General features: G+C 36.4%; 1 protein-coding gene across 4 annotated transcripts in view; it reads right to left on the bottom strand.

Annotated features, from left to right (window-relative positions):
* The window catches only part of PIP5K59B (Phosphatidylinositol 4-phosphate 5-kinase 59B), a 296,829-nt gene extending 282,767 nt beyond the window's left edge, over nt 1–14,062 (bottom strand). For 2 of the 4 annotated variants that reach the window (XM_081736326.1, XM_081736327.1), the window contains exon 1: nt 13,519–14,062. In XM_081736326.1, coding sequence (XP_081592452.1) covers nt 13,519–13,633 — 115 coding nt within the window. In that variant the 5' untranslated portion in view covers nt 13,634–14,062. The remainder of the gene's footprint in view (nt 1–13,518) is intronic. The other 2 variants (XR_014128028.1, XR_014128029.1) reach the window with 2 other exon arrangements.
* Between the last annotated feature and the right edge of the window lie 1,575 nt (nt 14,063–15,637).

Here is a 15,637-nt window from a genome sequence, read left to right as displayed (position 1 = left end):
AACATATCTTATAAAACATATCAAGACTATCAATAACATATTAAGAATAAAACTAATCGAAGTGTTCTAGTAATATCTATATGGGAAGTGCAACATTGATTAACACATTCCATTCACGTGAATAGTGCCTGCAGTTAGAAAAAAAATGTATATCAAATATAACTAAATGTACTAGCCAAAAATCGTCAGCGTTCTGCATTTTGCCATGAGCATGCTGGTAGAATTTGCATCAGCATATTTACCGATAGGCAGAGAACAAGAAGTACGCAGAGGCGTAGACTTATTGCGTAGAAGATAAATCTACTTTAACGATTCCACACCTAAATTACTGGAACTGTGAAACACTGCCCAATTTCCAAATTATACTCTTTAGTATTTCCGCAGCAGTCTATAAAACTATAAACACAAATATAACATCAGTGCTCACTGCAACTTATAACACAAAGAATTCACAAAAACAAAGCATTACACGCATTAAAGTAACATGCAAAACACATTGGATAGTGTTACTTCGGATGAAAATACAGATATCTAAAATTCTTATTTGTGTAACATTAGTTCGCAGTTACGAATTTCCCCAAATCACCAAGGATTTTGCAAACAAATCCAGCAATCATAATTGTAATAACTCAACTTGTACAGTAGTCTCAAAATACATCTTTAACTTGTTTTGAACAACGCTGACAATAAATTAAAGTTGAAAATAAAAATCAGAAAACTGTTTGAAGATACCTTCTAAATATTAGCCCAGGGGATAATAAAGATTGGTGAATAGGGTGGCCCAAAAAATTCAAATTTATTCCACACCCCTGGGCACCATCTCATTTTTTTACTGCAGCTAATAATAGTCAAATGCCAAAATTTCAATGTCCTAGGTGGAATAGAAGGCAGTGCTCAACGTCTTACAAATTTGAAAAGTTATTTTGCTCATTTTTGAAATATTAATTTCAAACTATGTATTTCTTTTTCCAGATGCTGGTTTTGTGAAATAAATATCAAGAAAACTGTATAAAGAAAAAAAAAAAAAATTACAACTGTCAATATTTGGTCGTGAGGACTGTTGTGTTACCTGTGATTCTTGTGGAATATGGACTGTGTGAGAAAATATGGCTTTGCCATTAGCTTCAACAGGTCAAGCGGACAGTGTATTTTTGATAGATATGAGAGACGTAGAACCAACATCTAGGTTTAATAAGCTACCAACTTTAAGGGAAGTTTTTCTCAGATTCCATTTTTTCCACATAAAAAAAAAAAAAAAAAAAAAATCTGTCAGAAATGCAAGTCACAGCACTATAAACGAATTAATTTCAGTGTGGCAAAAGGTCGCTATACTACTAGACTTACAAAACATTGTGTTGATTAGCTTGAAAAAGTACACAATGAATGGCTGTTATTGAAAGAAAATAAAGGAAGAATGTCTGATGCCCAAAAGAAACGTGAAACATCATTTCAAGAGCAGCTTGATAAGATGTTTGACATTGCTCACAATGAAGCACTTACTATGTGCAAAGTAGATGAAGACAAGAAGTTTCTAATTGATCAAAGGACAGAAAGAAATGTGTTTATTTCATCAGAAGACAAGAAATATAGCAAGAAACAAGCAAGGATTCTTGAAAGAAGATTGAAAGAACAAAAGAAACTGAAAAAGGTACAGATCAAAAGTTTCTCGTCCCTGGCATCCCCAACTGTGACAATTTCCAATTCAGAAGACGATTTATCAGAAAATTCTGATCCGGTCAAAGATAAATCAGAATAAGAGCTGTATAGTACGTATAGGCCACTATCATCTTTGAAAAAAAGGGAATCACGTACAGATTTGCAGTCTGAGAAACTTGCAAAGAAATCTTTATTTTCTACACATGTCACTAGTGCATTAGATCGCATTAAAGTTTCCGATAGGGAAGCCTTAATGGTCCCTGTTGAAGCAGCACTAGGTCATGACCCCAACTTATTGCCATTATCACGAAGCACTATTCAAAGCAGAAGGAAAGCAGCAAGAAAAACTGTGTTTGAAGGAATAAAAGAATCTGTTTCGTTTGACGATCCAGTAGTCGTTTATTGGGATGAGAAGATTCTTCCTGAAATTTTAGGCACCGATAAAGTAGATCGTTTACCCGTCTTAGTATCTGCAGGTGGTAAAGATAAATTGCTTGGTGTGCTAAAACTTGTAAGTGGTACTGGCGCAAATACAGCGAATGCAGTTTATAATAAACTAACTGAATGGGGTTTGCGTAACAAGTAGGCAAGTGTTTTGACACTACATCAGTTAACACAGGATTGAAAAATGGAGCTTGTGTTTTGCTGGAACACAAAGTTGAAAAAGAATTATTATGGCTAGCGCGCAGACACCACATTTTAGAAATTGTTCTCAGTAAAGTATTTACTTTCTGCTTTGGAGCTTCCAGTTCTCCTGATATACCTTTATTCAAAAGATTCAAAGCAGCATTGCATTATATACACCAAAGAAAATTATCAGCCTTTGGGAGGTATTCCTGGCAGCGATGATTTTAAACTCTCTGCAATCAGTGTGTTATTAGTTGTCTTAGGAAGCAAGAACCTACTCAGAGATGACTATCTGGAATTAATAGAGCTCTTTTTGCTTGCTCTGGGCCATACTCAAGTCAAAGTTCATTGGAGAGCACCAGGTGCAGTACACCAAGCGCGGTGGATGGCGAAGCTGTTAATACACTATCAAAATATGTGAAGACGGTTTTAAAACCACACAAAAGGAAAAATCTAAGTTAGAACGCTTTGTGAAATTTGGAGCTCTTGTGTACGTCAAATATTGGATTGAAGCATCTGTGGCTACAAATACTCCTTGGTCAGATCTTTCCCTGTGGAATGACATGACAAACACCATGACATTGATCCTGATATAAGTGAGGTTGCGAAAAATGCCTTCAAACATCATCTTTGGTACCTTTGGGATGAACTAGTTGGTTTGAGTTTATTCTCAAATAAAATATCCAGTGAGAACAAGGTGACAATTGTCAATAAGATGAAGTGTAAGCCTGCAAACCGGAAGGTAAGAGGAGACTCAGCTCTTTTAACTAATCAAGCTGGTTGGCTGATTTTGCCTCAAAAAGATCAGTCCAGTTGTTTTATAAGTTAAAAATAAATGCAAGTTTTTTTGACCACACATTAGGATGAATGAAGCAGCAATCAACATTACATTAGAGGACATAAAAATAATCAAAACCCTCAAAGTTGTAAATGACAGCTGAGAGTGGAGTCAAACTATTTGAAGACTTCAATAAGCTTTTGAGAAATGATGAAGAAAAACAAGTGCTCCTGCAAGTGGCCGAAGCTAACAGACAGTTGGTTCCGACCCAGACGATAAAAGAAGCAGTTGTCGATAGTTTGAAGTCGCCATCTTCAAAGGATTAATCCATGTTTTCTTCTTCTACTACATTTCCATATAAGATGTTTGAATTATTTGTTGACATTCTACTAGAAAATACACGTAATTTATATTTCCCAGCTGGTTGTACTTCATTGAAACTAACCTTAAAATCCCTATTTTTGGATTTCATTCTTAATGTAATATGCCTTTCAGCAATGTCTTCCAACTGGAATATGATTTTCTAATTTTGCCAACAGAATTGTTTTATTACTAGTATAAAAAAAAAAAAAAATCTAAAAACCACTTCATACAGGACACGTAAGTTTGGCCCTCCACTGTACAACGCGTGTTGCGGTTGCCGAGAGTTTTTTGTTTTCAATGTGTCATGTGGACCTTCCTCTTCCGTCAGCAGTAAACAGTTCACCTGTGAGTGTCCTGGTGTGAAAGCGGTGCGGTAAAATGGGCGACTTCACAGACTTCCAAACAGGCATGATCGTTGGTGCCCGTCTGGTTGGAGCTTCAGTGGCAACAGTGGCGAATATTGTTGGGGTATCGAAAGGCACTGTGACCAATGTCACGAGGGCATACACAATTCATGGACAAACGACGTCTGCAAAGCCAACAGTGAAAGATAATCTTCTCAGATAGGGACCGGAGGGCATTAAAACGGATTGTAGTAGCTAAAAAGACCACTGCAATGGAAATTACGTCTGAACTCAATTCCGGTCTACAGAACCCGGTTTCATCGAAAACAGTGCGACAGGAACTTCATAAACTGAAAATTCATGGCAGGGCCGCTATCGCCAAACCCCTGGTCACAGCAGTAAATGCGAAGAGGCGTATCCAGTGGTGCAAGGACCACAAGGCGTGGACTCATGAGCAGTGGAAACACGTAATGTGATCCGTTGAATCGACCTTCACCTTGTTTCCAACAACCGGTCGTGTTTACGTATGGAGAACACCGTCGCAGGCCTATGATACAGACTGTCTGCTCCCAACTGTAAAACACTGTTACTGGGGGTGACTCTGTTACAGTATGCGCAGTGATATCGTGGTTTTCCGCAGGTCCAATCATAGGCCTGCATGGAATGATGAATGCTAAGGCGTATGAGGCCATTTTGGGGGACCAGGTTCTACCCATGGCCCAAATATTGTTTCCTGATGGTGATGACATTTACAAAGATGATTTGGCACCCTGTCACGCTGCAAAAGCGGTGAAATCATGGTTTGAGGAGCATGACCAGGAGCTATCAGACCTCCCCTGGGTCCCACAATAACCAGATCTTAACATCATTGAGCCATTGTGGTCTGAGTTCGGTAGAAAGGCGTGTTCGGTCTCATTACCCTCCACCAGCATCTCTTAAGAAACTGGAGCATGTTTTGGAAGAACAATGGTACAAAATCCCACACACCACGATTCAGGAGCTGCATACATCCATTCCACGTCGGATCCAAGCTGTTTTGAACGCAAAAGGAGGCCCTACGCCTCTACTAGGTATGATTTTCACACTTTTGCAAACGTTTTATTTTATTTTATTTTTTTTTTTTTTATCCAACCCCTGTATATTTCATCCTTCTTTAGTATGCCAGGCGTTTCAGAACGACTAGATCACTTAAAACGAACGAGACACACAGAGAGGAGGGGGGAGGTAATCATATGTAAATTAACGCAAATCTTTCTTTAAACTGGTTCATTCGTTCTGAACCTGGACAAAAATTATGGTATTGATTGAAATGATTGAAACTGTTTTCGTGAGCAAATTCCAAAGATAACTTTTAAAACCACGATAGTGTTATACACACAGTCACGGTGACGAAGTCATTAGTAAATCTAGAACTTCATATCCAAAACAATTATTAAAGATCTCTAAACAGTAACAAAGCATTATGAAAGAACCTTTTTTCTACCTCAAGCATTCGATGAAATATATTTCTACATACTGCTTCGGAGCATCAACTTACTCTTCAGAAGAACTTAAAAAACAGTACCAATGAAAAGTGTCCCCACGTTATAGTAAAGTGTAACCAACTCCTTATTTATGCAGTTCTTATGTAGTTGTTGTAAGTTACAAAAGATTTTTACTACATATAAGCAAGCACCAGGTTTTCTCTATGGAGAAGTATACCCAACTGTATATCTATGCAGCGGAAAATGTAAATTTAATGCTGCTATTTTACGAGTGAACCTTAACAATACATTTCAGTAAGTATTTTGTTTTTACAAGACTCGTAATAATAAAAAATAATTATTTCTACATATAGTCTATAGGATATGTAGCCAATTCTTAGCACCTGGCACTTTATGTATCAACGATTTTTCTTAAAGTGACGAGTGAATTGGTATTCCGAAATAGTACGCAGGAATACATTTTACCGGATGAATGAGATAGGAAAAAGTTTTCCCATAACTAAAATATCCATCCCACTAAATCGTTAACTTATTAATAATAAATATAATAATCCGCTATTTATCAAAGAATATTATCAAAATCAACATCCTCTCTTGGCTTTCTGAAACCACTGAAACGATTGTCACGTGTTGACACGTCATGAAGTAAGCAGCACAGTGGGTCTGATGAATGTGAACGTCACGGCGAAGCTCTTCCTTAACGTCTGTATCATCTGTTTTTAGTTTTTTACTGATGTAATCTTATATACCTTTATAACTGAAATGGACAAAAATTATTGGGCAGTGTACATATTTAAATAGCCACTGCAGAATGACGAGCAGGCGTGGAGTAGTTAATGAAAGTGTATCTTTAAAACTTGGTTTTGGAATGCGTATTTAGCAGTAAATGAGGACTAGAGTTATAAAGTGAACTATTCGACTCTATACGTCAACAGAACAAGATATAGGGCCAGTGTAAGAAAACGCAAATGTCTTTTTCTGACTGCGTGTACGGAAATAATTTAAAACTGGATCCGCAGATAAGATAAAGTACATGATGAGAAAAGCCGGTATCATACGCACTGAAATACTGATTTTCATCCAAAGTAACAAAATACACAAGTTATGGACACACAAGTATTACACAAACTAAATTACAACATATAAATACGTATGAAGGTACACGCACTGGTCATAGATTGAAACATTTGCAAGGGAGAGATAAGGGGAAAAAATTATAGCATACCTGTATTTACCGAAGAAAGGGTAAAACATTCAATAATAGAAATCTATCATGAAATTTTATTAATTTTAATAGACAACTTAAAAACTCCTCAATTCTTAAGCAGTATAGGTATTTTTGTTTCAAGTACGACAGAGCAAAAGTATAAGTAAAAGCAAGTTCAAAACTTGTCATTTGTTCCCTTAGCAAGCGTAACACAAATAAACCACTAGATACACAAATATTATAGTACAAAACATTACCTTACCCTAGTATTACCCGAATTACACAAGTATGAAGCCTGTTAAACAAATACGGATGATTCCTAATATTTACTGCAATTAAATGGATTATTACAGCTTATGCGTACCCAACAGAACTATAAACGAACGACAGTAAAATCATAGGAGAATGTGCTCAGAGTAATATAAAACCTTAAGGTTAGTTCAAAGGGACAAGTTTTGCCCATAGATGTCACTACAGTCTTAGTCTCTCTCTCATGTAATTTCTACCTTATATGAAAATTCACGATTTATCTTACAAATTTCAACCTAGAGATTTCATATTTTTACAGAAGGAACTTCATAACCTATCGAAAACAATCCGTGCCGATTTTTTTTATTCTGAATTTTGTGCATTGTTGAAATTGTTTATTGAAAGAGATATCCATACTTTTAACAATATAACTGTTTCAACAATGAAGACAATTCTAAATAAGAAATCGGCACGGATTGTTGCCTTCCATAGGTTATGCAGTTTCTTCTCCAAAAATTTGAATACTCTAGGTTGAAATTTGTAAATTTTCGTGAAAGGTAAAAAATACATGAGAGAGATACGAAGACTGTAGTGTACTGTACTGTATTCCAAAGGAATCACTCCACTCATAACAGTTATCGAAACTTACTATTTTGTATACTTTTAGTTGAAGATACTAAATGACGCTTCTTAAACTAACTACTGGAATACTTGCTTCGTTGAATGTATCTGTAAGAATTTGCCTTTATAGATTCAACCAACTGTTCTGTGGCCTTGTTCACTAGATCGCACACACACACAGACACAATCACCCAAAGATGGATCACTACATATAAACCCATTTTGCACTTTCGGTTCAAGGGTTCTATCACTAAAAAAGACCTGCAAAAGTGTTTGCAAAGTAATTCCATCCTTATCTGGGTGTCTTAACCCGATGAACAAGGACACAAAATAAATGATGAAATTGTGCAGGAAAACTCTTACAGATACAATCAAAGAAATAAGTGTTCCACTTATTTTTAATAATTACCATTTTGTTCTTACTGTACCGTATACTTAATACACATATACAGTATCTGTATTTAACTCATTTGTGGAGAAACGAGGACAAGATACTTGGACATAAGGACATGTAGTAATTATACACAAAATCTTCTAAAACAGACCGTCGGTTTCAATGCATATTGCTTACAATATATATATATATATATAAACATTATTAAATAAAAGATGATCTCAGGCGTCATGCTGATCATTAAACTTCGTCAAAGAAAGCAACTATCTCCCAACAATACGCACATATATTGCATTTCTGAAAAACAAATAGCAATCTTACAATAATGGATGTGAAGTTAGGGAGGCAATACATTTGTTATTTATAGTATGATGTCTTTCATGTTATTTATTGGGTAACATCTTCTAAAGTATACTCCATTAAATGCATTTTAACACTTGAACAGTAGCGCATTAATAACATTAAAATTAACAAACGAACTGAAATAAAAGTAATAACGCGAAGAATGACTAACTCGAAAAGGAGAATTCTACAGTAGGAAAACTTATGTAAAGACATAAAAGAATGCGTTTGAGTACCAAAAGTGAATGAAACAAAAGCTAGCTAAAGTAAATCTAAGCAATATTAACATCAAGAGATTTACAAAATCTTACTGCAAGTATGTCTAATTAGCACAATTTTCTCACGGATGTAACCCAATTATATAAACAAGAAAACTAAAGGAAATCATAGAAAAGAAATACTATTGATTGGGAAATCACTGACAGCGTATTTAAGAAAGGAATTTGAGGTTTTCGTCCACTAAAGCATGCTTTTCCTACCCAGGATTCGCAAAATTTTAGAATTTAACAATAAATTTCATGCCAACCACAAGTCAATGCACATCACCTGCATCATCATCCAGAAAGCCTGGACATTACACGAACATATTTCATTTCTTGCATGACAGCATTACACATTAACGAGTTAAAGTAAATTCTGAGACAGATTATACCAGACAACGCCAGCAACAATGGCTAATTCTACCTAACCTAATGTAAGTGGGTAAATATCACGGGCACTCAATAGTATTTTCTGTCAAAGAAATGTGAAATTTAACTGGCTTTATACTGCTTTTGTGACCAGTGTGAAATGTCAGGATAGGAACCTAGGAAAGTGCAAAGTGTCAGCAAAAGTTATTGTTATTATTATCTTTATTCTTTAGTAATTTTTCGCAAATTAACTTACATATTAAAAACTAAAAACATCTTAGTGCGAGGTAAAACAGGCCCAACAACAAATAACTACCGAACTAATTATCATATAATATCGACTGCTTCCGTCAATAACTTCTAGATAAATATAAAACCTCAACTTCCCTTAGAAAATGCCCAATACATTAACTGAGGATTGACATTTCGCAATACATTTGGAAGAGCAACTAAAATTTTGTTCTAAATTGTGGGTGAACTTCCGTACATGATCATTCAATAAACTGGTAGCCCACACGAAAAGCTAAAATTAATTACAACCCTTAAGTGTAACTTGATATCAGTGAGCGTAAGAAAGAAAAAAAAAAAGAAAAATCACGGTGTATCCCAGTTTATAGGGGCATAAAGCTGTAAAATCTACGAAATATGTTACTCGATTTCACCTAAGATTATGTAAGTAATCAAAATATATCGAGATCCTACCTATCACATGAATAATCAGGTAGGAATACAAAATAGGGAGAGACTTTAGAACGCAGAACTCAATAAGGAAGATAGCATGAAGGGACGTGCTACGTGAAGGCAGTGTAGAAAGTGATCAAAGAAGGGTCGCACAGATGTGCCAGACACAAGGCATGTACTACATGCCATATGAAGTATTTTTCCACTATACGCGTTCGTGTGTATACCCACCGTCGCTGATGACGCGCCTGCTTCCTAGTGACGCAACCCCGCGCTCCTACCCTGACTCGGTTTAATAGCATCCGTACTTTTTAGTAGCTGCCTACTACAAACTGGTTTGAGTTTCTAAGCTTGGTCGTATTTTATGTTCTGTAATTTCTATGCCAAATATCTACACGGTGTAGTTATACCCGTCTCTCCTAAAAGCAATATGAATCCATCAATCAGGGTGCCTACTAAAATTGCAAAATGAAATTTCGTGACTTTCCGTGACCTTTTCTTTCCCAAACCATAATTAGCAATACTCTCAGAAGCGAATTTGGCCGAATCTTCATGCATGCGATAAAAATGTGTTTTGCTTGCGATTTGGCAGCATCTAAAAAAAAAAAAAAAAAATCATTACACAAATGCTAAATTTCCTGACATTCATGACCGCTTTCTCATTTCGTGAGTTTTTCATGACTTCCGCGACCGAGTAAGAGAGAATTACATACTTTATAAACGTAAGTATGTCCGCCATGAAATGCGTAGCGCAAAAATAAGTTAAATTCAAACATCTACTTTCAATGATAGTACTTTTGACGGAATTTTAGTACAGAATTATTGAACAGATCTACACATAAATTCGCGAAATATAAACTTTTTTCACTGAATCTGGTGTTTATACCTCACACTAGTCGAGCGTTACTAGTATGATAAACATGATAAACGCTATTGCAACTCGTATCATTGCCAAAACATATTTGTCTTCACTAACCTCGTTACGAGCAGGGTTGGCAAAAACCTTGGTTTTTATTTAAAAAAAAAAAAAAAAAAAAAAAAAAAAAAAAAAAAGGTTTTAAACCAGGTTTTTATGGTTTAAATGATTTGCTCTATATATTCATATCATATATAGACAGAAATAAGTTTGTTTCGCCCTGATGTTATTATGCAACAACCGGGTTACGCTGGAAGGGGTCACATAAGCTTAAAGCGGAATAAAAACCGCTTCTCGAGTTACATCCGATAGAAATTGCCCTCCATTTAACTCGGAACCAGGACTAATTGGCCACAAATGCGATACGTCTGCCGACTCACTCACGAAGGAATCCTGATATATATATATAAAAAAAAAAAACGTTGTACTGATCTTTACATGCTTCTTAATATAACTGTTAAGAGTCATTTCAGAAGGACAAAAAGATAAACAGTTGCACAAGTGAAACCATTACACAGAATTACATATGAACAATTTCAAAGTACTACGGAGTACAGAAGAACTAATTTAGTTCAAGTTAGTTAACAATGACTTTTATTGGTCCAAATTAAAGAAATACACCGACTTAATCTGCATATCAATAAGAAAAGTGAATAAAGATACGAATTATTTGAGTCCACTTTGGCACAGACTCATTTATACATAAATAGATACCAAAGGTACTTATTTCACCAAATGCCTCTCGTGGGGTCTGTATGACCTCCCACACACACACACACACACACAAAAAAAAAAAAAAAAAAAAAGTACGGCATTTTCGATGTATTTTATCAATAGTGAACATTGAAACGAAACAATATTTAGAAATTTTCTTCGATTGCAATTACATAATAATAACAACTACAAAAAAATCACAAAATAAACATTTATAAACTTGTAAAAAAAAGTTGCTTTTGTAGCATAATCTTTTTGAGTAATGAATGGGGAATTTAGGTCTAAATATAATACGAATAATATACGGGAGTGAAACGTGATAACCCACAAATGTGTGTTCATCAAGATTTTATAAACACTTACACTTTTACGAACATTTTTTTGTTTTTTGGTTTAAACCAGTTGGTTTTTTTTTTTTTTGAAAAAACCGGCTGGTTTAAACCATGGTTTTTAACCACCTTGGTTTAAACCAGCCAACCCTGGTTACGAGTATACCCACCGTCGCTTGCGCGCCTGTTCCTTTCGGACGCACACAGTTTCGCCCTACCCTGACTTTGTTAGATAGCATTCGTGCTCTTTAGTAGCCTCCTAGTAAATTTTTTTCTGCACTGTAGTTTTATACCATACATCCAGATACTGTACTTATACGCAAATCGGAAAAGAAATGCAATCTTTCAACAATTACTTCTGGTGGAACCTGAATTTTATCTATGCCAAGTGAGACATTTCCATGTCGCCCAGCATAATCTTTTAGGGGAAAATAGACAGCAGAAATGTGAAAGAATTATAATTTTTACAATTATTTCGAGCGATGTGCCAAAAGAAAACATGCGCATAGGTTTTCTTTTGGCACATCGATAGAAATGAAATTTTGAGTTTTACGTCCCACAGTTATGCCGGTTAGGCTAAAGGAGACGCTGATAATGAATAATGAATGAAATGGTGGAATGAAGAAAGTGGGAGGAAACGGGAGAACCCCGAGAAAACGCACGCACACGGCGTTTGTCCACCACAAAGTTCACTTGGCGGGAGCAGGGTTTGAACCCCTAGCACCAGAGGTGAACGCTCTACCACTGAGCCACCGCGGCCCCCACATCGATAGAAAGAATTGTTGAAAATTAGTAATTCTTTTACTAACCTTTTCCTTATTGTGCCCTGACAGGTTTCCGCTGGGCATGAGAATATCTCACTTGGCATAGCAAAAATTCAAGGCGGCCATTAGAAGGAATTGTTGAAAATTAATTATTTTACCATTTGCGTATAAATATGGCTTCCGAATGTGTAGCATAAAACTACAGTGCAAAAACAGAAAGCAACCTGTCATAGGTGTCCACTAAAAAGCACGAATGCTACCCAACCGAGTAAGTGCAGGGCGAAGCTGGCAGGTCCGCCCGAAAGGAACAGGCATGTCAGCGATGGTGAGTATACGCGTAAGCGCGGGTAGTGGAAAGCAGTGGGTTTTGACAATAATACGAGTTTCAATAGTAATTGTCATGTTTTTCATACTAGTAACGCTCCACTTGCAAACTTAATGTACATGTTCTCTACACTGTGAAGAATATACAGCCGGTGGAAAATAGCACCTAATAGAGCCAACCTTCATATGCACGAACTTACTTTTATCCTTTAAAAGCACCTGTAATGATTTAACCCTACACCCCTAAACCTAAAATGCAGCTGTATTACTTTGTACTTAATTCCGTAGTCTGCAGAAATTTGTTCCTTATAAACATATCTTTTCATGCAAGGTGTTGAATTTTAGCTGTCCCTAAACCTAAACTGGCACGAGAGCGTGCAATACTGACCCTAGGCAGCAGTAGCGCAGGTGACGGTGGGTATACACATCAATGAGAATAGCAATCATCATTGGATACGGCAAGCAACACTTAAACCTAACTTACATGTTGGATTATGTATGTTTACGTCACTAAGAACGTTAGCCCATAGGTAGCATGCAAATATGCTTTCATAGCTTGCACCTTTGTGTTCTAATCTCTCGGATACTTCTATGGTTGCGCGTCATGAGTTAGAACACTGACTTCGGATACTTGAATTCGTTTCACTTTGTATACTGCATGTGATTAATGGCTATCCTATGTGCGAATTAGTGCTTAACAGGTTAGACAATCATTTATGTATTCATACATAGATACGCATCTCACAGGAAGAACAAAACATATTTCGATTACTTAACACACTGGTATACTAAAATATTATTATGAATTTGTTCTGTACATTTTAGAAATATGTGATCCGTACAGTAACTCGGCACCGGGACATTCATACGAAATGTCATTTTTTGCCAACACGGAAGATCGTCTTGAGAACTTGAGCTGTTTTAAGTGTCCTTACTAGCTTCATTATCTTCAAAATTTACATTTTATGCGTATTATATAACAACCTAGGATCCAATCTTGAGTCAGTTCTAGTAACATTAATGTCATTTCCCCCGTAACTATTCCGCGTGAGCTCTGCATGTTTTAACTACTTAATAGAACTGATTTTTTCCTTACCTTTCTCTTCATCGTTTTCATCTCCATCACCATGATCACCAGCAAATTTATGAAAACTTGCGTCCTCTGAACTTTCTAATTCTATAATTCCATCAATGTTATCACCGGATGCCATTTTGATATAAACTATTTCCACTCACTAATCGCTTGAAATGCACATGAAGTCTTAGCTTGAGAAACATTGCATTGTCGCCTAAAGTAAGTAAATTTTCATAACGTCAAACGTACTGCTTTACTGACACTGCAACATTCAAGTTTCCACTTTTCCTTACTACTCAACACAATCTTTGGCACTATGAGTCAACACGAAGACACAATCAGAGACAATTAGTACTGTAATTTCAAACACCGAGCACTTGAACTTCCTTGAATAGTACGTGCCGAAACGCCCGATCATTTCGCAATTTCAGTACAGGATATGAAAAAAAGCTACAATATTAAAACTACATTTCAGTTTCACCAGTTTTCACACCCAAACTTTCACGTATTGCGGTTAGGTGGCAGCAAATACTTCGCTATGACGTGTGTTAGTTTGTTGTAGTCGTCAGAGTTTGTCAACAGATGTCAGGAGAAAATATAGGGCTCTTTGCATACATTTGTAAATTCATTTTCTCTTCGTTTCGTAAGACGCCTCGTCAGGTTACTCAGTATTTTACTACACTAGTTGTTCTCTCCAACAGGGAGTAATATACACACCCCCAACACCCCTCCAAATTTCTTTACACACACCCCTAAATGGAAAAGGAATACTTCCCCGAATCCACTTGTATCAATCAGTATCATATAGGTTATTTATTACAAGTTTAAAAAGGTTTAGCGTTTAGGAAAGAAGGCAATATTCTTGTTTATTTATTTCGCTTCAAAATACGAAGCGACCTCGTTCTCATGTGCGGCTTCGAGAACCATATGACCTCATTGTTTCGGGTGGTATTTCCATCAAAACATTTGACGAAACAAACCTGCTCATGCCTACCCTCCTGGGCTCCGCGGTCGTTTCCGACAAAACAGATTGATGGAAAGATTCAGATGGCTGAAATTAGCAACGTCTTGAGCGGTCATTCACCTACCTCCTCCTCAATAAAGAAAAATGTGACAATATAGTAATAAGCCTATACCAGATTCAGTTGGTAAGTGCTACTCTGTAACAGGCTCGCAATCAGAGGGGGGCTAGGGAGGACCTGGCCCTTCCTAAATTTTTCATGTCCCCTCCAGACTTCAATACAAAATGCACAATTTAGATAATTGTAAGAGAAGTTTTAATGTCTTGGCCCCTCCTAACATATTCATGGCCCCCCAAAGCTCTGTGGCTGGTTTCGAGCCTGCTCTGCAAGTGGTGTTTCAACGAGCGGACGTTAGAAGGGTGTAGTAAAAACGTTTTTAGAAATGAAGATATCGATCGAAGTAAGAATTATTTATTTTTTATACTAGTGTTATGCGGGAACGCATTTGGCGCTAGCTTAATTTTTTGTAAAGTATATTTTCTATTCATGTAAATTCATTGTGCGGAACAGGGCTCATAGCGAGTCACTTCTTTAACTAAAATTTACTTTTTTTTTCAAGTTGGTCACTAAAAGTAACTTTTTTTTTCAGATTTGTCACTAAAAGTACTTTTTTTCAGAGGTAAAGTGACTTTTTCGTGTGATTTATGTTTTACATTGGCAGTTTTCTAAGAAAAGTATGAAAACAAATGGAAAAAGGCTGAAACTTGTTACTCATTACGCTTCTGAAAGCTTCAGTACTTGCTGCCACATGTGAAACAGTCAGCTTTATTCTCACTTCAGCTTTTATTCTTTCTAAAGCACAGTGGACGGTTGGTGGATGCTTAATTCCTCAAGGTGGAGTTGAGAACCCTTCTGTGTCTACTCTTTCTTCTATTATAATAATCTTTTAGTTTTCTCTCGTAATAGTTAACGCTCCGTTCAAGGTTGTGTGTGCGTTTGTGAGGTTCATGTTCGTCTTGTTATGCTTCTTCTATGTTCTTCATAAGAGTAGCTGATGAATTTGAATATTTCACGTTTTTAAAAACTCTTAATGCTAAGTTAAATATAATGTCTGTGATGAAGAAATTCGGAAATAGTCCAGAACTGGTTCCACTTACTTAGAAGCTTTTTACATCTGC

The sequence above is a fragment of the Thermobia domestica genome, chromosome 13 (assembly GCF_964235325.1).
Source record: "Thermobia domestica chromosome 13, izTheDome1.hap1.1, whole genome shotgun sequence".
Lineage (NCBI taxonomy): Eukaryota > Metazoa > Arthropoda > Insecta > Zygentoma > Lepismatidae > Thermobia > Thermobia domestica.
This window is presented reverse-complemented; position numbering and strand designations above follow the sequence as displayed.